Source organism: Platichthys flesus, chromosome 15, assembly GCF_949316205.1.
Source record: "Platichthys flesus chromosome 15, fPlaFle2.1, whole genome shotgun sequence".
In the NCBI taxonomy this organism is placed as follows: Eukaryota; Metazoa; Chordata; class Actinopteri; order Pleuronectiformes; family Pleuronectidae; genus Platichthys; species Platichthys flesus.
The window spans coordinates 11429231-11452241 of record NC_084959.1 but is presented as its reverse complement, the minus strand read 5'-3'; the positions used below and the strand labels follow the sequence as shown (position 1 = coordinate 11452241).

Below are 23011 nucleotides of genomic sequence, written 5' to 3'. Positions count from 1 at the left end.
TGCAATATTGCAAACTTCCCCATTGTGGGACTGATAAAGGATGATCTCATCTTTAATGACTGCTCTAGCGCACCACACAGAACCTACAGTACCTGACCGGTTCAAATTGCAATATTTCATCGTTTGCTAAATGCATAAATGATATAACATTAGTGAACCTCAGTGGTCAGAGCAGCAGATTGATTACAGTGGTTGTCAACAGGATCACACCCCTCCAGTCAGACTGGAAATGAGTCTGACACATCAACGCATCAGCCTCCTGCAACTGATTGGTCGACAAAAGTCATGCCTGGTCACATGACGTGAATAATGACAGGATGGCAGCGTGGTGAGCCAATGGCCTGATCCATCACCTGACCGCTCTTTGAATATTGATGCTGCCTCTGCCGGCACTGTCGGTCCGCCCTCCCCGTGTTGTTGTTGTGTGACATTGTCTGACTGGGACCTTCGCCCCAGTGGAGGATCTTCTGGAACCATCCCCCGAGCGACCAGCCATGTCTTCGCTGCTGAAGCCGTTCGCGGTGTGCGAGGGGCCGTGCGAGAGCAGCGGTGGGGTGAGGAGAGGATGCCCGAGTCCGGCTCCGCATCAGCAGCCTCCATTCCGGCGTCTGAGCGCCGCGGCGGGGCTGGGCGGATGTCTGCCGGCCCACCAGCGCTCCTTCCCGGACAGGAGGAACCTGGCTGCGGCGGCGGTGGGGGGGAGGAAAATGACGCATCCCGGGAAGGCTATTCTTGCAGGTGGATTTTGCATGCAGGATTTCCCCCCTTAGAGCAGTCTGATCTCAAATATGTCGCCCATTAAGGTTATCCATGCAGAACTGGGTCAAAACGCACCGGGCAAGCAGTGATGCTTCAGCAGTTGCATGATGCATTGTATTGTGTCTGTATTTATTTAGCAACATGCTCATATTTTCCTTCTTATTTTAAATACACATTCAAATTCTGAAAGTTGTAATGCTGTGTTTTGAATGGAGGCAGGTACATTCATTAGCCAGGCTATTCTTCCCAGTTCTGCTGTATAGTCTCATCAGCATTTATTTAAAACAAAGATCCAGCAGTGAGCCATCACCAGATATCACTGTGCAGTTAATCCATCTCATCTTTTTTTACATATAGGCTACTGTAATGGAGATGCTGGTTTCTCCTGATCACCCAACATGCACAAACAATATGCATGTTGCAGTGACTCAACAATTGTTGACATGCAGTGCTTCTCTCTCTCTCTCTCTCTCTTCTCGCCCTCACCCAGGTGGCATCGCAGGAGGGATCGAGATCTGCATCACCTTCCCCACAGAGTACGTCAAGACCCAGCTGCAGCTAGACGAGAGAGCCAACCCGCCGCGATACCGAGGGATAGGTAGGTCACTGGGCCGTGTGTGACTGACTGCTGGGCTGTGTGCTCATCCTCTGCTGGGTTACTCATTCCTGGATGCTGTGTGTGTGTGGGTGTGTCTGTGTGTGTGCAGGGGACTGTGTGAAGTTGACTGTTCAGGATCATGGACTCCGAGGGTTGTACAGAGGACTCAGCTCGCTGCTCTATGGATCAATACCAAAATCTGCTGTGAGGTAAAGATGCACACATGACACACAGCAGGTTATTTACCAGATTATGTGTAAAAAACACTGCAGCTGCGGCATTAAAGCACATTTGGCTCCTTCATTGGTTGTAATCTTTTAATTACTTAAACAGTTGACTTGTGTCAAAGCGCAGACTCAGCATTTGTCAGTACTTAAATGTAAGGCTAGCCAAATGTGAAGGGCTGCGACTAATTGGTCCTGTTAGAATCTATTTATTGTGTATTTTGTGCAAGTCTTTAGGGCCTTTGCTGTCCAGGCTCGTTTCTGGAACTCCCTGCTTGGAGAACTTAGTTACTCAGTGTCTTCCTCTAAATCTCTTCCTCAGACTCACTTTCATCCAATGTTATATTTTTAACTGTTGAGATTTGATTCTAACAGTTTCATATTGTTCGATTTGGTGAATCTTGCATCTTTTAACACAGTAAAGCACTTTGTAACTCTGGATTTGAAAGGTGCTATATAAAACAAGTTACTATCAAATGTAATGATGCATCCTAAACATGAAGATGCAATGTTAAGAAAAAAGAAGCAAATATCACATTTGACACAGTAACTACCAAATGTTTTATATTAGACAGTGGTTAAATCCTTAACTCCTCAAGGAAACTATGCTACTTATTGCAAACCTATATATCACCATTGAGTCAGTAGTTTGGAGCCAGGAATTCAAATATTAACTGTAGATTACAGTTGATTCCGTCAAACAAATGTCCACCTCTTGTTTCTTATCCCTGGATATGTCTCCTCACCCTCTTTCTCTCAGGTTTGGCACGTTTGAGATGCTCAGCAACCCGATGCGAGATGCCACAGGTCGGCTGGACAACACGCGGAGCCTCCTGTGTGGGTTAGGAGCAGGGATAGCAGAGGCCATCGTGGTCGTCTGTCCCATGGAGACACTCAAGGTCGGTGGAGCTGACATTTGCAGATTTCTTTCCAGTGTCTGTTTAATCAACATTGACGTGAATTCAACAGTTCTCCCCTTTTGCTCCAGGTTAAGCTGATCCACGACCAGTGCTCCCTCAGGCCTCGCTACAGAGGCTTCTTCCATGGCGTCAGCGAGATTATTAGAGAACAGGGTAAAGAGAGCAGTGAATCTAAAAGCATTGAAGCAGTTGTTACAAACTCCATCTTTAACTAGCAATTTGTATGTGAATGTTTTGTGCTCCGTAATGAAACCTCATCCGTTTGACTGTAGGTGTGCGGGGGACGTATCAAGGCCTGACAGCGACAGTGCTGAAACAAGGAAGCAATCAGGCCATTCGGTTCTATGTGATGAATGCATTACGAAATTGGTACAAAGGTGAAAAAAAAAAAAAATCCAATGTCTCAACTCTTTTTTTCCAACGATCGAAGTCCTTTCACTGAAAAAAAATCCCACTATCCTCTTTTCACCCTCCAATAATCCAACTCCTGGATTTGGCCTCAAAGGGGATGATCCCAGACGAGACATGCATCCGATTGTCACAGCGATGTTCGGCGCAACGGCTGGAGCCGCCAGTGTTTTCGGAAATACACCTCTGGATGTGGTGAAGACCAGGATGCAGGTAGGAAGTCCACCCACTGGTGATTCGTCTGTCAGCCAGTTGGCCTCTTTTAACACGCTTTTTGTTTTTTTTAGGGTTTGGAGGCTCACCGCTACAAAAACACAATGGACTGTGCCTTCCAGATCTTGAAGCACGAAGGACCCCAAGCGTGAGTAGCCCTGATCCACGGCTTGCATTGTATCAGTTTTCCCGTGCCTCAGACAAACCCTCTCATCTCACCTTGTCCTTCCTGCAGATTCTACAAAGGGACGGTCCCCAGGCTTGGCCGCGTGTGCTTGGACGTGGCCATAGTGTTTGTCATCTACGAGGAGGTGGTCAAACTACTCAACAACATGTGGAAGACCCAGTAAACCGAGCCAATGAGGGGCAGAGGTCCAGAGGGAAGCCCGGAGCAGTGCATCATGCTACGCACAACTGAACACCTCTACTCTAGTTCATACTAGCTCACTGCATTCGCCGAGAACAGACGACACTTCATCATGAGCAGCTTCCACTCATAAATCATTTTAATTTTGCAGGACCTAGCTACAAACGGTGATAGTAAAGAAGGGAGACGGTCTAGTTGCAGGTCAAACAGCTCAGTTTTGCATTTCTCTTTGTCTCTAGCGGTCGGATTTGGGAATAAAGAGGGATCACCTTGTTTTGAAGGAGACAGGAAAGGGAAAGAAGGACATGAAGTAGGTGATGAGTTATTCTCTGCCTCTGACCAAATTGTAGACTCAGTTTGTTGAGTCGTATTACAGGATAAATAACTTTACAGTATTTAGAGAAGCAGCACAAAATTACTTGAGTAGATTTCTAGAGGCATTCTTTTTTTTTAAATTGTTTTAGCTTTCTATGACTGTTGTTACTGTACATGTTGTAGAGTGACCACTTTGTACTGAAACCATAAATGTGTCTTCTGATTCACGAAGTACTTACTACTGAATACTGATGGAGGAGCTGGGATGCTACCGGACGCTAAACGAGCCTTCGTGCAGTTCTTCAACACATCTCGGTGTAACTCTCCTGAGTTTCAAACAGACATGACTCAACATTAAAGAATATTGTTGGGATGCAAAAATCTTATGTAGCAAAATATTCACACGCAGTCTTATAATAGGAGGAGTCAAGAGTCTGTTTTTGAACTCGTTGTCCACATCTTTGAAAAATGACTAAATTCTCAACATCAATTAAGTGGCTGAAGTTTTCAGTATGCGGTGTGATCTCTACAAATGAATATTTGTACTATTTCCTTTTGGAATATATAACTATTCATATTTATTCATATTTAGTCAGGCAGACTCTTTGGTATTTCCAACCACGTGCTGGTGTGCTGCCGGAAATGTACAAGTGGATTCACTTAACCCTAACCCTTCTCCACACGAGATAACAAGATGGGAAAATGTCCGACTGAGTAAGCCATACGACTCCGACACACTTGAGCCTTCAGTTGTTTTCTTGCGCTTATTGTTTAAAACATCAGAGACTGTCCTTTAGTCACTTGTGTATCCTTTGTTTACATCAAGCTAAAATACGTATTTTGTACGCTTACTGATGACATTGTTCATTAGCCATCTTTGAATGCACTTATTCTTGTCTAACATAGTGTTTACATGCATTGAACCCCAGCAGGGGGAAATGTAGATGTGTCAGAGGCTTGATAGCAAAGCAAGGATTTGAGTGAGGCTTTTTGTGGACCTAGTTGAATTACACAGCCTCGCACTGAAGCCTTGTACTGCTCTTTGCCAAACTTCTTCTAAAATATCTCGCTTTATCTTTGGTTTTATCAACCAAAGCACATTTTTTACAGTGTTACCAACTTTGTGCTTCTGCTTTACTGCTTTGTATAAGCAGGTTAACACCATGTGGACCTCTTTATACAGCATATACATATTGTGTCATCATTGCCATTTCAGAAGATCCTGTCAGGGATATTGAACGTTTTGAGTTGAAGGGAAACAAACATGTTGGTAACATCAATAAAGAATATTGTTAAAAAAAAGTTTCAAAGTTGGATTTAGGTTCAGATGTGGAAACCGCTGAAGAATCAATGTGGTTACATTGGTCTCAATATACTTGAAATGTATCAAAATGATTTGAGCAAAGGTAAATGTGCTTCAAGACATCAGATTAATAAAATTAAGCATTAGAAGTTAATATGATGGGATGTACTGTGAGGCTGTGTGTATGTTTATATGGAAGTTTGGGTAAGTTCTGCCTCCAGTAGTGTAGAAAGCGTCTTAAAAGGTCAAAGTGATACTAAACATAAGGTATAGAGTAATGGCCTTGTGAGGAGCATGTTTATGTACGTGCATGTGCTCGTCAGTGCACGTGTAGCCCTCTGTGAAAAGATGCTGGATCTGGACAAAGGGGATGATCCAGGATTTTTTTTTCACTTTCTGACATTGTGAGATACGGGGCGGTTATTTTGACATTTTCACCGATTTTCTAGGAAGAAGTTCATTGCTCTTGATGAAAAAAATTATCAGAAAGTAACAGTCACATTCAGGGAACTCATATATCGTGTTGGTAATTTGAAGGGGACTGTTGGACCTTGGTGGAAATATGTGCTCAACTGAGACATTATAGTTTATATCAGAGATGCTTGTGCAACATCTAGAAGCTGTAAAATACAAACCAAATCCCCCCAACATATTTAATACCTTCCCAATAAGCATTGGAAATTTCGTAATCAATGATGCATGGAACTTGAACATTTATACGTTGCTGATATTTATTGACTTATAGGTTTTAATTTTCTACATTGATCAGTTATGTAAACAAACTGGAAGTGACAAATGCTGTGAATTTGATTTATTGGTGGTGAATATTCACAACAGCAAGTTGATACAGATTATAAAACGTCTCGTAGCTGGAATGGTGAACCTGGTTTTTCCTCATTGATGAGAATCGCATGGTTCAGAGTTGATGAAACTTGGCTTCGCTACAAAAGGCAGAAAATACAGTTGGCTGCGGCTTTGCTGACCGCGAGACTGAGGAGATTAAAGGCTGACAGAGCACAGCGGGCTCCGTCTGCATTAACATCACAGAGGAAGGTATTAGCGCTCCCACCTGTCACCTTCAGGATATAGGTCATTTAGTGAAGCTTAAGGTGAGGGAGGGGACACACATGCTGCTGAGAAATATGTTTCCTAATGTGCAGGTGAAATGTATTCACTGCTAAATACAATTCCTTGTTTGTGGCGTCTGTATATTCACTAGGTACATGAACAGTATGTACATGAATATAAGTCCTCATAGCACAAATCTGAGATGCAAATACTGAAATCCGCACAGTACAGCTTCTATTTTCAAATTATCTTAATGGACGTTTGTTGTGATGGTAAGAACGTCTCCCATTCTTCAGTTCCATTGAGCTGAACACCTTTACACTCATCAGTATTCCTGTGACGTCTGCATCGTGTCAAGAGTACAGTTCCTTGACACAATGCCACATTTGACAGACAGTGTAATAAAGCCAAATGGTGGATTAGGAACAGTCTAGTCAACCTCGCTCCAGCTGTCGGGTTTCTTGACGTTAGAAGATGTGAGTCCTCAGCCAGCGTCAGGCGGGAGAACAGAGGTCTGACTATCTTCTCCATCTGGGAACACACACACACACACACAACACATCGGCACGGTCAGAGGAAACACGGGTATTTAACAATTAACTAAACCGATGAAAAGATGTTTCCCTTTTCACTTACATTCGGAGACATTTGTCTTTCCCTCCACTGGCTACTCTTTGTCCATCAGGACTCCAGTCCACTGCATAAACCTACAGATACAACAAACATTGCTATGAGGGCAGAAAAATATAATAAAAACTCAACTATCACGATTCCTGTGTTACTTTGCACACCTCATCAGCGTGGCCAGGCAGGTCCATGTTAAGCTTTCCAGTCTTAACATCCCAAACTTTTAGAGTGCTGTCACTGCTGCCACTGACCAGCAACCTGCTGTCTGCGGACCATGCCACTTGATACACAGATCCAACATGGCCACGCAGGGACAACAAGTACCTGCAGGAAGATAAACAGGCAGAGGCATTATATTGTGATAGACACATTATCAGGCTTACAGCCCCACCATCTGGGCAACAGCAGTATTACACACAGACAATGTATGACATCTCGTAAAATGCCAGACGCTGTGGTTGAGAGATTTTCTTACTTTCCAGTGCGTCCGTCCCAAATTTTAATAGATTTATCGAAGGAGGCAGAGGCGAGGAGCCTGGTGTCCGGGGAGAAGAGGACTTCGTTGACCAGAGCGCTGTGGCCTGTCAACCTGGCGAGAGGTTTCTTGTCTTCTGCAGGGTTCCACATGAACAAGGTGAAATCATCTGAGCCAGACACCAGGCGCTCTGAGGCGGAACCCTGCAGCACAGGAGCAGGAGTAAGGGCACTGATATAAAGTGGACACAGTCTTCTACACATCAATACTTCACAACAGATAATAACTTACCCTGACTTTACTATATCTCTCCAAGGCCTTCTCTTTCAGCTCTTCCACTGGGGGGGAAATAACACTTGTTAAATGAAAAGAGTCCTCCACAGAAACAGGTTTTCCAGAAAAAGTGATTTTTAGATTTGAACAGAAAACTTGAGTTCACACTTAAACTCTAAGGCCTTACGTGATCCTTTGAGGTCTTGTGGGTTCACAGTGGCATTTGCAGGTTCAAAAGCACCAGTGCGCAGAACATAGTCTGTGCTGAGAGCTAGGGTGTTCACCCAGTGGGCATGACCCTGCAGAGTCCTGCACTGGACACCCTGTATCAACAGACACACATTACACACATTATGACTTGCTCTGTCACACAGATGTCTCCTCACTCTTTTCTCCTCAGTCACACATACACGCATGCAGACACACTTACGTCTTCGGCTCTCCAGACTTTGATCGTTCTGTCCTGAGAAGAACTATACAGAAGTCCATCTCCTCCCCACTTCACACAGGTGACTGACTGAGTGTGTCCAGTCAGGATCTTCTCACAGCGTCCCAACACGGTGTCCCAGATACGTAATGAGCCGTCCTTCGAGCTACTGGCTAGGTAACGACACTCTGGTTTACTGAAAGAGAAAGGGAGATACTGATCAGAAAAACAGTAAATCAGGACAGATCCAGCTGCACAATATAAGGAAAACATGCGATAACGTTGTTGAAAATGGCGATATGACTTGAGATAAATAAACATTAACAGTCATTGGCTACAGATGCAGAGACCACGACAGCTCAACCGCTGGGGTAGGGCACACAGCCTGGCCACAGCCAGGGAGAACCACTCCTGTTTGGAGCCTTTTCATACATGCTTGGACTGTGAATAGTCTTTTTTAGATGGTTTAAACTGCGATAGATGGTGTTCTGTTTGCCATGCATTCACGCTCTGCATGTCCATATATTTGGCCAAAATAATAGGAGGCAATATACATATGTGAGAAAGTTATGACTTGAGTACTTACAGATGGAGAGGCTCCCAGCACAGCCAGGTGATCCACTTGGTGTGTCCTGTCAAAGTCTTCCCAATCTGTGCACCTGTCACTGGATCCCAAATACAGATCTGCAGAAACACACAAGCACAAAAGAATAAATGCATGTTCATGTGACACGTCTAAAAGAGATCAGATATGTGTATTGGAGACATACCTGACTGTTCTTGCAGCCTGAAGCCAGTTTCTTGCCATCAGGTGACCAGGCAATGGTCAGCACCCAGTGAGTGTGACCTTTAATTAAGCAGAATAAAGCTCAAGGTTTACTTAATTCAGGGATTTATAAGTTGTATGTTTAAATCATTGCAGATCATGATGCACCTCAGAGGAGACTATACCTCTGGCAGTGTGTTGAGGCGTCTCAGTTGACAAGTCCCAAAAGCGCACTGTGGTATCACCGGAACCACTAGCCAGATATCTGACACAAACAAGGACAACTTAATTACCAGCATATCTGACTATGAGGTGTGTAAAAAAGATGCTGCTAAATCAAAAAGGGGCTAAAAGATAAATCTACAGAACAAAAGACTGAAAACAAGCAAACAAATTCTCCATCAGAGTTACTCACTTGCCAGTGGGGCTGAAAGCAGTTGAGATGACCGCTTCTGTGTGTCCCTGTAGTGTGCTGGTACAGCGGGACACAGCTCGGACCCTGAACACAGCCTGGGGCTGGTACACAACTGGAAGGACCTGCTCTGTCTCGATGCAAAGAGCCTTCACACAAGTCCGCAGGTTGGACACCACCTCGGACTCTCCGCGCACAAAAAATGCCAGTGGAATTGGCTCGTCCTACACAAAATGTAACACAAAATGAGTGTGGCTAGGACGGATTAAAACAGAACCCAGTCTTTTTAAAGTATTTCTAAACTGAGTAATAATTAAATCTCCATTAGCAACAGCAATATCATTACATGAAATTGGGACGTATCATGGGAAGATTGAGATCTGTGTTTAAGACTACAATAGGATTAACATATAAGCATGTATACTATAACTTGGTGGGAGAGGAAATGTACAAGGACAGACTTTGAAAGACAGACTTAGATATTTGAAGGACCCCTCCCACCCAGTTGAAATGGTGAAATGTTCCCTTCCCATAAGAGACTGAAATGTTTTAAGACAAGAATCAGATTCGGGAATAGTACATATTCCAAAGCTGTCTACCTCCTGAATGCCTGGATATAATACTACAGCACAGTCAGTACACTTTTAATAAAGGTTAGAAAAGCAGAGGTTTTGTTGTATTTGGTCCAGCCCTACAGAGGCTAGTGTCTTATCTATGCATTTTAGTTGATGTTTTAACATATAATTTCTTATTTAATCTCACTTAAGGACTTGGATATTATCTATGCGTTTCATACACATATATGATGCATTTTCAGCATGTTCATTTTTTCTTGTTATGTTTGGGTGAGCTCAATGATTCATATTTCTTGAAAGACTGGCCGGCTTGCATGTGAACATCACACCTTAAGTCCTGCTGAAGGTACATAAAGCCACGTGCTTACCTTCTGTAGCAGGGCATTGCAGACCAGCTGGAGTTTGTCTGGGGTGATGTCTAGAGAAACATCGAAAGGTGAAGCCAGAATCTCCCCTTCCTCATTCTGAAACTGGATCAGCAGCCGCTCCACGTCCTCACTCGACATCTTCGATCTGGTTTGTATACAACCCTAAAAAAAACAGGAGATTTATTTAGGTGGAGGCATAATCACGTGATGTGTTATGTTATGTTTATTTGCAGTTTGTAAATATAGTGAAGTCTCTTGTGGTGTTTGGGAAACATCTAAATCATACATCAGCAGTCTCTACAAAGACAGAAAAGGTGGACAGACCATGTTTTAAAAGTTAAGGATGGTGGATAGGGAATGCCTTTAAGCCCCAAACCTTGACGTTGCCAAAATATAATGAAGTTTTTGCAGAAGTTAATATAGAGTTCACTGCAAGATGTGGAGTTTTCCTGGTTGACCTGAAGGCAACAGTACAGCTAGCTGAACTAGCTGACAGCATGTTAGTTAGCTTACTAGCGCTCATTAAAGTATTAAAGTGTCGGCACACAATAGATTCATGTTTAAAATGGTTATTGTAACAATCTGGACTAAGTCGTCCCACATGAACTTAACCCATGAGGTGTTTACCTTTAGCTAACCCAACCAGCTAAGCTAACACCACTAGCCTGCTGCTAGCTAGCATTTCAGACACGTTTATAGCAGCGAACACGTGACATTAAGAGAACCGTCACCTGTTTACACAACAGTTTCCATGTTTGTTTGCTATCACGTTAGTTTATAAGTCAAACTTTACCTTCAGAGACGCAGCGACGTGCTAACACTCCCCACGTGTGTAGCACCGAAGATCCTTTAAGTGACAGATGCCCCGGAGGTAGTAGTAGTCAAGTGAGGGGACGGATTCTCGCAATGGATTATGGGAGAGCAGACCAGGAAGAGGTTATCGGTGTTTTGCCCCTTTGCGCATCTTTATCCTTAGTAATGTTTCGGTAACTTTTTGTGCGCGCTATTTCTACGTCAAGTTTCAGGGGCGCAAGTACGAAGAATAGGGACGCATCCTAGAGGAGGGGGCCTCCAGTTAAGTCTTTCAGTGGCTCTAAACCTAGACTATAACGAGAGAGATACAGAGAGTTCTCTGTATCTGAACAAACCTCTGCTTAGGAGGATTGATAATCTCCTTATTTTCTCGCCCTTGCAAATTAAACTATGCTAACAAGACAGTCAGGTTTATGCTATTATACATTTCATTTATAAACTATGATGCAAAGTAATTATTGCTTAAGTTGCCGTCCTTGGTGAATGATTTTTCTTGTTTGAATATACAATATGTCCTTGGCCTTACGTTGAGACCTGGTGAGTAAACTTGCTTCGGTGCACGTGACTCTGGTCTTTCTGTATGAGGTCTGAATGTATAATTTTATCTTTCAAACTATAGTAGTAGCTTTTAATAAGCAGAGAAGGGAGATACATTAAAAGGGATTTTTGGATGAAAGTAGTGTTATATAATAACACTAAAACGAAGTGCTCTGAGAAATGACTGATTGCAGTTGCTACAAGTGGGCCTCTCTCTTCTGTTGTCCATCGTAACATGTATTGAGAAACAGTACAATTCTCTAATTTATTGAACAACAAGGGTCCTGAATCCTATCTCAGTTTAGTATCGTGCAAATTCGATAAAGGTCGGTGATGACGCAACTATTACCTTCAACCAGTCACTAGGGTCTAATTGCTGCTTCAGCTCTGATAATGGATTTGTATGCAGTAATGTTTGACACTGTCGGCACTGGGATTTCAAATGATTTAGTTATCTGCATGCAAGACCATTGCAACAGGGAACGCAAAGCAGGCAACTGCCAGGGGCCCCCGAGCTGAGAGGGGGTGCCTAAAAACGGTTCATGACATAAGTCCACAGCAAAGTCAATTTGTGAGAACCCCCTTAAATTGATCACCTATGGGAAACTGCAATGACACCAGGGTCGGACAAAACCTCACAATGCCCCATGACTCTAGCTTTGTGCTAGTGTCTTTGAGATGTGGTTCGATGAAGGGTCCCCCAGACCCCTTATGCCTTGTCTCCACTACCTCCCACTATCCAGAAAGTCAAAACATCTTGGATAGGAATGCTGCCATCTTACATATTTGGAACCAGCAAGTTATCGGGTGATGGAGCTGCCGTAGCGAGATCCAGCGGATATATATGCTTGACCAATTGTGAGTTAGTCTCTGCTTTCAATCATGATATTTAGGGCCCGAGCACTGACAGGCACTGACAGACACTGAGGCCCTATTGAAATTCTAAGGATTATTATTACTATTTTTATTATTCAGGCAAATTAATTTACTTTTTAAAGGGCTTTAATAGCTCAAATTCTTACTAAAATTTTCAGAAAACTTGAAAGTGGTGAAAATGAAATATTCTGGAGGAATTTTCAATGGGCGTGGCAAAATGGCTCAACGGTGCCCCCCGTGACCCCCAGAACGTGTTTACATTGACCGATCTTCACAAAAATCGATACACACGATACATGACCAGACAAACAAAAAAGTGTATAGGTGCAATTGGAAAAACTCTTGAGTGTAAAATAAACCATGATAACTTTTCTCTTCATATGAAGTAAAGTCTTTCTGGTACTGGATTTTTTTGGACTAATAATAATTTTTTGTAAACTTTCAGTTGTCAGAGTGAACCATCACCCACAGGAATCACAAAGAATGAATCACAATGAAATGTTATCTAACATAATTTATTTTAAAAGTGTAAATCAAGTGATATATTAAAAATATTAGTTTTTGGGAGGTGGTGGCAGGATGGCGGGAGAGCGCAGTCCTCAGGTGGACTCTGGTTGAAATCCAGGGCCGTATCTCAAGTCCAGCTCAGAGTAAACAGCCTGTTTTTTCAGACTATTCTATTTTATACTATTTCTATTTTATTTTTTAGGTTGTAATTACTTGAGCATTGCTGGAAGAGAGCCTGTGACTCAAGCATTTCACTGCTAGCGACTGCTTAATGTTATTGTTGTGCATTTGATAAGCAGCTGCTCATCTCAAGATCAAAGAAGCAAAGCGATTTGTTCATAGAGAGAATTATTCTCTATGAGTCCTGATCAGATCATGGATCAAAGTATCAAAGGATCAGATCAATGCATCAAAGGACATTTTACCCCATAAAGGGTAAAACATAGGATCATAATTGCCTTTAATAAATTCATAAAATATATTAATGCATTTGTAATATTAGTTATTATATTCATAATTTAAATGCATGATTTTATTTGTCTTTTAACAAACAAAAAAATTGACGTTAATATTTGATGCCTCACATTACAATAAGTTGCAGAATATGTTTACAAGTAGTTTTTGTTCTTAACATCAACAATTTTGAAAATCATTAAGTGATTTGAGTAAGACCAGTTTTACTGTTAATCCAAAATGCACTGTCACTGACAGTTGTCATCCCATTTCCTTACCTGACCATCTCTGCAGACTTGGTGCCATTGTCGCCATCAGAAGCCATGATAGAATACCCACGTTAGCTTTCCAGCTAAAGCTCCTTCTTATATAACTGACAATACTTTACTATACTTTGACATTTTTGTTTAGTTTTTGACACCTTACTTTATGATGACTTACTGACAAACAGGAGCGCAAGTCTTTTACTGCACGTTAAATTGTCAAGCACTACCACCCCCGTCCAGCACAATTCACAGCCACTCTTTCAGCCTTGTGCGAGTTCAGCTGGATTTGCAAAACTTTTGCAGAGACAAGAGCCACAGTGGCCTCGATTCTGATCTGCCAACACACCAGGATCAGAGGGACACCTACAGACGAGGAGAGTTTCAAGGCAAGCTGACACATTTCCAATACAAATCAAACAACAGCACTAGGATAAAAAAAAATAAACCTCTTTTAGTTGTAGAGTCAAAGCTCAGGAAATAGCCGTCCTTTAATTTCAAGAATGTTTGTATTACTTAAATAAAGGCATTGGAGTGAATAAATGGTTCTATTTTTCCATTATCTCCACTTGCAATTTTTCTTTTACGAATTTCAAGAGAAAATACACCTGTGTATCGATTTTTGTGAAGATCGGTCAATGTGAACACGTTCCGGGGATCTCGGGGGGCACCAATGAGCCATTTTTCAACACCCATTGAAAATTCCTCCAGAATACATACATTTTCACCACTTTCTAACTTTCGGCCAATTTTGGTAAGAATTTGAGCATTTTAAAGCCCACAAAAAGCCAATTCATTTGCCTGAATAATAATAATAATAATAATAATAATAATAATCATTACAATTTCAATAGGGTCTCACCTGACCTTTCAAGTCAGTGCTCGGGCCCCCCAAAAAAAAAAAAAAAACAGGAACTGAAGACAAGAAATTTGATCTATTTTTTTTATTTTTTGTCTATCCTCATGATACACTCAAGTTTTATATTACCACACAGATAACAGTTCGTAAAGAAATATATGACACCTCAGTGTGAAAGTCCACATCAACATTTCATGTCCTTCAAGGGATTCATGTGTACATTATATTTTTAATCTTTCTCCCATCTTCCTTATTCCACCCCAACAAATTAAGGTCTAATAGCTGCTGCAAACAACTGATAGCAAGACAGCCTCCTCCAACCCCTCCTCCTGTATTGCATGTCCTTCTTCACGACTTTCAAAGAACAAACTTAAGCAAATCTTTTGCATTTGAATGAACTGTGTCACTTGACATGTTTATTAAGTATTTTCTACTCTAACAGACATAAACTCAAAACATCGATTAAGGAACTGATCCAGCAAGAGTGAATCTGACTTAAAGTGAATTCCTAACATGCAAATTTCTTCAACAACTCAAGTTTCCAGTACACGTGATGGCAGTTATTTAATGAGTCAGCTTATCCAGTTCAAGATTGTATCCGTCTATCCAGTTGATCATGAGGCATATGAAAGTTTGGTTCTTTGTAGATCTGCTGGCGAGAGGAACACGATGTGGCACTGCGGTGAATTTGTTCTTATTTGTTGATGCCGTTGATGCTCTCAGGAACGAGGCCCTCCATTACAGCACGCTTTGACTCCAGGATCTGCAAGATCGAAACAAAGATGGGACCCTTAAACCAACCAGCCCACTGCCATATACACTTACTACTGAAAATACAGTGGCCTCTATACGATCTGCCGAACCTCTCCTGTAAAGCCCGATTATGTACAGTTTTTCTTGACATAGGAAATACTGTTATATGTTTATTACTGGAGCCATATTTTGCCTTCATCTAGTTCTCATTATTCCAACAGTTAATATGAATTACTTAAAAATACAATGTCAGTTGAGAAATGATAATAAGTAACTGAGAGATGACTCACCTGGAAGTTTGAGCTAAGGCCGAGGATGCTTTGCATGTTCGTGCTGTAGTAACCCAAAACATACTGTCCACCGAGCAGAGGGATCGCATCCTTATCCACAGATATCTGCAACCACAACACACACGTGTCTGATAATGAAGCCTGCACTCATAACTTATTTTCCTTATAAACAATGTAATTAGAAAAGTCTCATTAGTGATTTACCTGGATGACTTCATTTGTCTCTGGCAGCTCGTTCTCCCTCACCCAAACAAAGGTTTCATAGTCGGACGCACTCTTGAATCCAACCTGCAGGACATAAACCTCTTGAGTTCAGATCTGTCTAATATCATCGGTTTCCTTTTTCCATATAAGTTGGTCTCAGTACCTTGTACAGGCCAATCCAGTCCCATGTGGAGGACATGAAGTCTTCTTGGACGGTGTAGGTAAGAACTGCATCCTGGTCGGCGCTCCATACACCCTCAGGAGAGATGTGCACCAACGGCGTGTCAAAGCATTTCCTCAGCTGATGGAACAACAATAGGAGGAGGAGGAGTTTTGACAATGAACTAAAAAAACCTTCACTTAGTGGAAGTATTGGAATGAAAGAGGCAAGCTTATATGATTTATTAACTGAGTATTAGGTCTGCTCTCACCTCCAGGCTGAAGGTTGCAATGACAGGCTTGTGGTCACTGACTCCATAGCTCATGTCACTGGTGTACTTATCCTGGGTGACCATGATTGGATATTCATCTTGTCCATCGTCGGTACAAGTCGATGCTTTCTCATCATCCTCCGATGGCAGGTCTTTGGGTTTGATGCGCCAGAGGATCCGATCTGTCCAAGCTGGTTTCCTCTTCTTGCCACTGAGCAACGCAAAAGACAAGTGTTGGTACCACAGGCTGAAAAATAATTATGTGTTTCTAATGGTTTCCACAAGTGTCAAGTGTACTTTTCAACACAACTAGCAATTCTTATTCTCATACAGAAATATTGGAAGGAAAAACCAGACACACACACCTGCGATGCAGAGCTGTGAAGAAATGACAGATGAGCGTGGACAATAGCATTTGACATATAGCTTATGTCAATGCACTTTCACTATAAAAAGCGACACATACATTATGCAGTGAACAAACAGTGGGGTGCTGGGTGCAAGAGGGAGCGGCCTCCGGTCTCATGAATTTGCAGATCACGTCTGAAATTCCTCGTGGTGATTAGTTTACTAAACCCCGTTTTGTCTTGTCATTTACATCAGTGTCTCCACTTATTTTGTCATCGTAGGTTTTTATGATTACACAACCTAACCAATGTAAATAACAGGGCATGTCTGTGGAGACACCCACCTTGGCGGGTCTAGCTCCCTGTACCAGGCCCCCAACCAGACAGAGAGCAGCCCCCATGTGAGGGAGGTGAGGAGGAAGAGGAGGGTGGTGCTGCAGCGCTGCAGGGGCCTGGGTCTGTACATGGTTAGAGGCAGCGCCACAGTGCTCTTTCTGAGAGAGACACATACACGGCGCTCATGTCAGGAACGGATAGGACTCACAGAAGGAGCTGCTCCCAATTGCATCTAAGCATCAGGGTTCACTGCGTTTGCTGCTTAGGTTTTTCTGTCTGTGAGTCTCACGGGGGTGCATGTTAAATATCAACCGGATATGTGGTGGCTAAAGCTTTTGGGAAAAAGGAAAGGTGGTGCAGAGACTAACAAATAAGGGAACGTGGGGCATGCAACACGAAAGGAGTCTTACTTAAAACCAAACCATGTCTTCGGAGAGCTGTGCAAAAACAATTCAAATGGGAAGAGGAGCACAGATAAAGTTCTGATGCATGTTTGAAAAGTGTGTGTCTGTTTGGGCGACTTGCTAGACGCTCGGGTTACCTGGTATCATAGGTGTCAGAGTTGCGGGCAAACTTGTAGGTGGGTTTAAAATTCAATGGGCCTTCCTCAAATTCCTGCAGGAACGCTTCCTTCTTCTTCATCATCGAGAGCTGCAAGAACACGACAGACAGTTGGCAAGTGAGGATTATGGTGTTGGTGCGTGAGTGTGCTTGTGCTCCTTTTGTGCTCATCACCTGGTCCTTGCTCCACAGCAAATTGAGGCGGTCACTGTTGATGGACGAGCGGAGGAAGTGCAAGCCGTGGTCGGCGATACGGAAGTTCAGGTCACCGAACCAGAACACCACCCTGTGGGAGAGAGAAAGAGAGGGATGGAGCAACGTTTGTACCTGCTTTCCAACAACCCCTCAGTGCATATATGCCACAGTGAAAGTGTGCGTGCGCTGACTTGTGGTCCAGCACGTTCGGGCTCTCGCTGATGTCAAAATCTTGCGTCTCCAGGATGTACTCAATCTCGTCGACGCGCTGCAGGGCGTAGTTCATGTGGGCCGCCAAGTGGCAGTTGAGGAAGCACACCATGTGGCCGTAGAAAGAGAAACGCACGGACACTCCTCCTTTATTACCCTAACACAGACGAACAGAGGAGGAGGAATGTACAGGACTCTGTGAAATAGATCACAATGTTTCATGAATCATGAATACAGAATCATAGTATCTTTAAGAACACCAAGTAATTCCCATTAATAAAGTTTTTCCGTTAACTTGAATCATGCATTCCACCATTCGTATTGGAGGTGTTTGCCTCGGATTTACCAGATCCAGCACTGAGTGTTCTTTGTTTGAGATTTCATTCAGTCAAAGCTGTTGATGTTCCACTAAACAAACACAATAGGCCTTTCATAGTGTCTTTAAACCCCACCGCATCTCATGCTAGTGGGATTCCTGGTGTGCAGGGTTCAGCCGTGTTGTCATCATCTCTAAGGCTCAGGGCTAACCAGCGCTCGCCTTGTGATTTCCTACCCAGTAGCCGAAGATGCCGGTGCGGGTGTACGTGGTCTGGATGTCTCGGATGTACGGGAGGTGGACTTGTTTGGCGAAAACCAGGAGCAGCAAGCCCTGCATCCTCACTGATTTCACCTAGAGAGAGAGAGAGAGAGAGAGAGAGAGAGTTTTTATATATATGTTGTATATGTTATTAACCCTCATTGGTATACAAGATACCAAAAAGTACATGCACAGGGATCGATAAGAAAATAAGGAATTGTTTTACAACTCGGCCTTCAACGAAAGGAAGTCTTCCATACACCCTGTATATCCTCGTAGACACCAGAGAAGAATAGAATAAGAAATTAAACTTAGTTGTGAAATGAAAATTTCACAACAAAGAAAAAAAAAAATGTACGTTTTTGCAGCCGTGAGTTTTAAATTTTCAGTTTTGGGGATTTTATTGGATTTGGATGTATCTTTAATGTAAATTTTGTTTTGGCTGTACTAGCAGTTTATACTCCAGGCTTTTTTGGGAAATTGAGATTGATATTAATTTTGTGTTCTGTATATACTTGGATGAATAAGAGGTGATGCTTATTTTGGTACATTTTCTATGGCTTGATGATTATGAAAAACTTGAGTTGTTCTTTAGGTAGTTTATTTAAAAACAATTGCAATAAAGACAAATCCAAATACAATGAAATGCAAAAAAACTCACAACATGTGAATTTGTTATATTTTACAATAGGGCATCCGATTAGTATTATTTATATCAGTTGTTCATCTGCACCATTTTTCCTCACACTCTTTTACGTTGTCATCCCACACACTAGTTTCCCTCTTCCTGCCTCTGTTTGCTCTTACCTTGATGAATCCTCTGGGGGCCAGCGTGTCCATGAAGACGTGGCTCCAGGAGTCCTCCACCAACAGGTCTGAGATGAACCTCACAGGTGAAGCGCTCACCTCCTGCAGGCTAAAACACACACACACACACAAACATTGACAATTACTGGCATACTGTCATATCCAATGTGACAAATAAAGTGCCAGCTTCCATAATTTGTTGCTGACCCAATCACATAAAGATCTGTGGGGGGTTGAACATCCAGCTGCAGCAAAGAGGTGACGTCCTCAGGAGGCTCTGCTGTGGCCACGTTCCAGGTCACCATGTGCAGCCTGGAACATTTGGGTTTTGGTTAATGACAGTAATTAATCAAAATGATGGAAATAAAGAAAATAACAAATATCCCTTTGATTAAGTCACATTCCTTACATACATGATTTGTAAAAATAAAGTACAGGCATCAAAATCGTATTAAAATAAGTTCTCGACTGTTTTCAGACAGTCCCCCAATGTCTGTGAGTTTGTGTGAGCATCCATTATGCATGTGTCAACCTGAATGCGTCTGTGGGAATGTAGCTTCCACAGAGTTGAAAGGCCTCGTCCAGTGAGCGGGACACCTCCTCGCTGGCCTCGTCGTCAGAGCTCAGGTCCTCGATGCAGGTCAGCAGCTGGGCCAGACGCTGGCGGAGGAGCACCTTGGACCTCGAGCCCTGAGAGGCCGAGCTGCTCATGCTGTCTGAGCGCAGACGCATGCTGCCTGTGAAGATGTCCATCTTTGGATATCAGACTGAAACTAAGGTCTTCCTGATTTGAGATTTGTTACCTCTCTGTCCTATAAATTGTTCTGGATTGTTCAAATAAAAAACGCTTTATTGGAAACGAGCCAAATCCAGTGAACGAAATGCTCTTGGATTGATTCCTCCTCAGACCTTGATTCCTCCTCAGACTTCTCTAGTTGGTTTCTTTGCAGCCATTTGATGAGAGAGGCCTTCGTTCTGCTCAGACCAGTGGAAGTAACGTGAATCTTTCCCCCCCCCCGTTCGTCAAATCCTTCTGCAGGTGCTTCAGGGAGCTTCTGTTTTTCAGGTCCTCCAAACTGACCAGGATGAGAGAAAACTCTGCGCCTCCGTGTTGGTGTAATCCTTTCTGTGGCCGAGTCCGGTGTGATCAGGCAGCGATGGAGCAACGCTTCACAAAGCAGTGGGGTCGACTCAGGAATGTGGGCAAGAACGAGTCCGATTTGGACCATAATCGCTGGCATGTGAATGTGTGTTTGTCCTTGAGTCACAGGGGGATGGAAGAGGAGGACCAGGGGCTGATCCTCCATCCTTGCGGGTACTGTTGCAAAACTTGAGCAACCGGTCAGATCTCTAAGAGGTTTACTCCACCAGCATTCTCCCCATCAGCTGAGTACACTTACCCCTGCGCCGCAGCTACAGCCGTGTATTAGTGACGGGACATCAGTGCACAATAGCATTAGCTTCTTTTGGCCTCAATCCAGCCCCTCCGCATGTAGGTGAAAGGTTATCTTTGTAAACCCAGATTGAGGTGGGGGTTAAACGGAGTTGATGCGGCTCTGACACAGATGCTTCATTTCTTTATTTAATAGTTTTGTCTAATTTTATTTTTGTAGTGGACGAATTTACTTAACGGATTTGGAAGGTCGTAATACATGAAGCAATCAGTGACTCTGAATATTTAGCCTAAAATGTAAATTTATATTTGGACGCTTTAAGAGGTCAAAAACAAGAATGTGGATAATACCCTTCAGCTGTAGGTAAGACGTTTAGTTCCAGAGTTTAGTAACCAGAATTAGAAAACGTGCAGCTCTGTGAACAATGACTGGGATTAGAAACAGTGAGAAAGTTCAATCAAGCCTCTGACTCTTTATAGACTCTGTTTTATTAATTATTAATTATTCATTTTAATGCAACATTTTATTTGATCCTTATCCTTATCTGTTGCTAAACTTGCTTCCATTTGAAACATCTGATTCTGACACTATGTACTGAACCACAAAGCATCATTCAATTAAATTCCTGATAGCATTTAACTGATTCATTTTAAAACCAAATTTATATGAGTTATCTATGTCATTGTTTTCACTGTGGCGGACAATAGTTTTATGATGAAAAAGAAAACAGCAGTGGAAATGAGCTTGGAGAAAAATACATAAAGAGCTAATCTTGGGTGCCCCAGTTCTCCCTGTCACATCATGTAACAGTGTCACATGAAGAGAATTAGGACACATTCTTTAGCAAGCAGAAGTGTTAAGTGGATAACAGACCGGGGTTCACTGGTCCAGTGAGAAGTGACGAAGTGGAGACTGTTTCAGATTTAACACGGAGCCCTGAAAAAAATATATTTGGTTGAAGTTTGTACTAGTTCGGCAAATGTACATGAGGGTCCCAGCTTCTATTTCTGTACTCACGTATACAGCCTGTTCTGCTTAAAGTCTGTGCTTTCTATCACAATTACATTCATCGCTACTTTCTCTCTGAAGAAGAAGAAGAAGAAGAAGAGATCTCAGTGGGAGAAAGGTGAGTGTTGATCTTACCTGCACTTGTCCTTCCCACCACTTCGAAATCTTCCAGTGCTCATTTCCTCCCCTGCGGATACACAAACACACGCATGTGTCCAAACAAATTGAGAACAAACAGGACACACATAAGCACAATAATAGAGCCAGAGCCCAATAAATCAGACAAAAGCCAAACCTGACCTGGATGCCTGAAAGCCATTTCTGAAATGGCTTTGTAATCATGTCAAATCACGCTTAACTTCCTCCACGTGAAAATGACAGAGCCCTGAAGGTCACATGTAGAAGCACATTACTTTTTCTTTTTTTTTTATATATTTCTTATACTATTTCCGTGATAAATATTTGGCTTAGGGGTCATACAGCTTATTGGCCAAACAGCAAAAGGTCTCAGAGAAGAACACAGCAGAATGTCAATATATGATATTTGTTTAAATATTTAGAAAATGACCATGGGCTTTTGCACCATAGACAATTTTGACAGGCTGATTACGTATAAACAAAGTTTACAATATTTTTGATTAAAATCCAACGGGCACATGGATACACAATATTCACGTTTGTGATGACATTGTGTTAAAGTTGCATTAATTGGTGTTTTAGCCACTTGGGGGCACCATAGCAAGCTGCATACAGTAACAGTAGACAGTTTAGGGACATTGGCATGAACTTCTGGCCACAACAGAATTGTCAAAGTCACTCACCTCAGTTGTGTTTATGTCCCAAAAAATGAAAACCTGAAAACGTTACGTGGCTCTTTAACTGCTAAATGCTCAACTATGTTTGATAGCCAGCAAGTCGCTAAGGCTAACGTATATTACATTACATTATTACATGTCATTTAGCTGACGCTTTTGTAAAAACCAACTTACATTTTTAGTACACTACACATTTATGAGGGGCCATTTAGGGGTTCAGTATCTTGCCAAGGACACTTTGGCATGCAGATGGGGAAGAACAGGGTTTGAACCGGCAACCTTCATGTTGGAGAACGCCCGCTCTACCACCTAGGCCACACCAACCCAACATAATGATCACTGTCAATATAAACATTGTTTGGTAAAGTTTTAATTGATATTTGCATAAACCGAATCACCTAAACTTTAGTGCCAAAAACTACACAAAGACACACACTATCCCTGGCAAATACAACTATTCACTACCCTCTAATTTATTTATGAAGATGTTTATTCTGGTGAAATCAAGTCATGGTATTAAAATGTATTTGAATGTGTTTTTCTCTTTCTTTCTTTTCAAGAATCTGCTGAGAATAAACCCCCAACCATCATCCATCCAGGGCAGTACCTTTATCTATGTCTCTCTCTTGTGGTGTTGGGAAGAAGCCGCAGACGCCCTGGGCACAGATGATGAAGAT

The 23011-nt window shown here is 42.5% G+C and overlaps 3 protein-coding genes across 4 annotated transcripts; 1 reads left to right on the top strand and 2 right to left on the bottom strand.

Annotated features, from left to right (window-relative positions):
• The first annotated feature begins 338 nt into the window (after positions 1-338).
• On the top strand, positions 339-4035 carry slc25a1a (solute carrier family 25 member 1a). The gene is made up of 9 exons (XM_062406928.1): positions 339-738; positions 1250-1357; positions 1467-1566; positions 2342-2480; positions 2570-2654; positions 2774-2878; positions 3007-3122; positions 3197-3270; positions 3358-4035. The coding sequence occupies exons 1-9, from the start codon at positions 495-497 to the stop codon at positions 3470-3472; spliced, it is 1086 nt and encodes a 361-aa protein (XP_062262912.1). The 5' UTR covers positions 339-494; the 3' UTR covers positions 3473-4035.
• Positions 4036-5901: 1866 nt separating this feature from the next.
• nle1 (notchless homolog 1 (Drosophila)) lies at positions 5902-11018 on the bottom strand. Its single transcript, XM_062406718.1, has 13 exons — positions 10892-11018; positions 10099-10260; positions 9159-9379; positions 8929-9008; positions 8748-8824; positions 8564-8661; positions 7981-8173; positions 7738-7873; positions 7569-7615; positions 7278-7480; positions 6967-7126; positions 6812-6882; positions 5902-6706 (listed from the first exon to the last, which is right to left on the bottom strand). Exons 2-13 carry the CDS (start codon positions 10234-10236, stop codon positions 6694-6696), a joined length of 1437 nt encoding a protein of 478 aa, XP_062262702.1. The 5' UTR covers positions 10237-10260; positions 10892-11018; the 3' UTR covers positions 5902-6693.
• Positions 11019-14492: 3474 nt separating this feature from the next.
• Positions 14493-21716, bottom strand: inpp5kb (inositol polyphosphate-5-phosphatase Kb). 2 transcript variants are annotated; one of them, XM_062406401.1, is made up of 13 exons: positions 21655-21716; positions 19325-19429; positions 19118-19226; positions 18287-18403; positions 17715-17890; positions 17503-17614; positions 17309-17418; positions 17178-17204; positions 16085-16295; positions 15817-15954; positions 15654-15737; positions 15450-15554; positions 14493-15169 (listed from the first exon to the last, which is right to left on the bottom strand). In XM_062406401.1, the coding sequence occupies exons 1-13, from the start codon at positions 21696-21698 to the stop codon at positions 15101-15103; spliced, it is 1407 nt and encodes a 468-aa protein (XP_062262385.1). In that variant the 5' UTR covers positions 21699-21716; the 3' UTR covers positions 14493-15100. The 2 variants fall into 2 exon arrangements, with proteins under 2 accessions (XP_062262385.1, XP_062262387.1); XM_062406403.1 differs by lacking the exon at positions 17178-17204.
• Positions 21717-23011: the final 1295 nt, after the last annotated feature.

Bases quoted from the DNA above. Each gene is read 5' to 3' on its own strand.
- slc25a1a (XM_062406928.1), top strand. From the start codon at position 495: ATGTCTTCGCTGCTGAAGCCGTTCGCGGTGTGCGAGGGGCCGTGCGAG. The intron at 1,567-2,341 runs GTAAAGATGCAC...TCTTTCTCTCAG, and splicing joins ATACCAAAATCTGCTGTGAG to GTTTGGCACGTTTGAGATGC. The intron at 3,123-3,196 runs GTAGGAAGTCCA...TGTTTTTTTTAG, and splicing joins TGGTGAAGACCAGGATGCAG to GGTTTGGAGGCTCACCGCTA.
- nle1 (XM_062406718.1), bottom strand. From the start codon at position 10,236: ATGTCGAGTGAGGACGTGGAGCGGCTGCTGATCCAGTTTCAGAATGAG. The intron at 7,616-7,737 runs GTAAGGCCTTAG...TTTCCCCCCCAG, and splicing joins ACAAGACCTCAAAGGATCAC to TGGAAGAGCTGAAAGAGAAG. The intron at 7,127-7,277 runs GTAAGAAAATCT...ATCTTCCTGCAG, and splicing joins TGGGACGGACGCACTGGAAA to GTACTTGTTGTCCCTGCGTG.
- inpp5kb (XM_062406401.1), bottom strand. From the start codon at position 21,698: ATGAGCACTGGAAGATTTCGAAGTGGTGGGAAGGACAAGTGCAG. The intron at 17,891-18,286 runs GTAGGAAATCAC...CGTCTGTGTTAG, and splicing joins CCGGCATCTTCGGCTACTGG to GGTAATAAAGGAGGAGTGTC. The intron at 17,615-17,714 runs GTCAGCGCACGC...TCTCTCCCACAG, and splicing joins CCGAACGTGCTGGACCACAA to GGTGGTGTTCTGGTTCGGTG.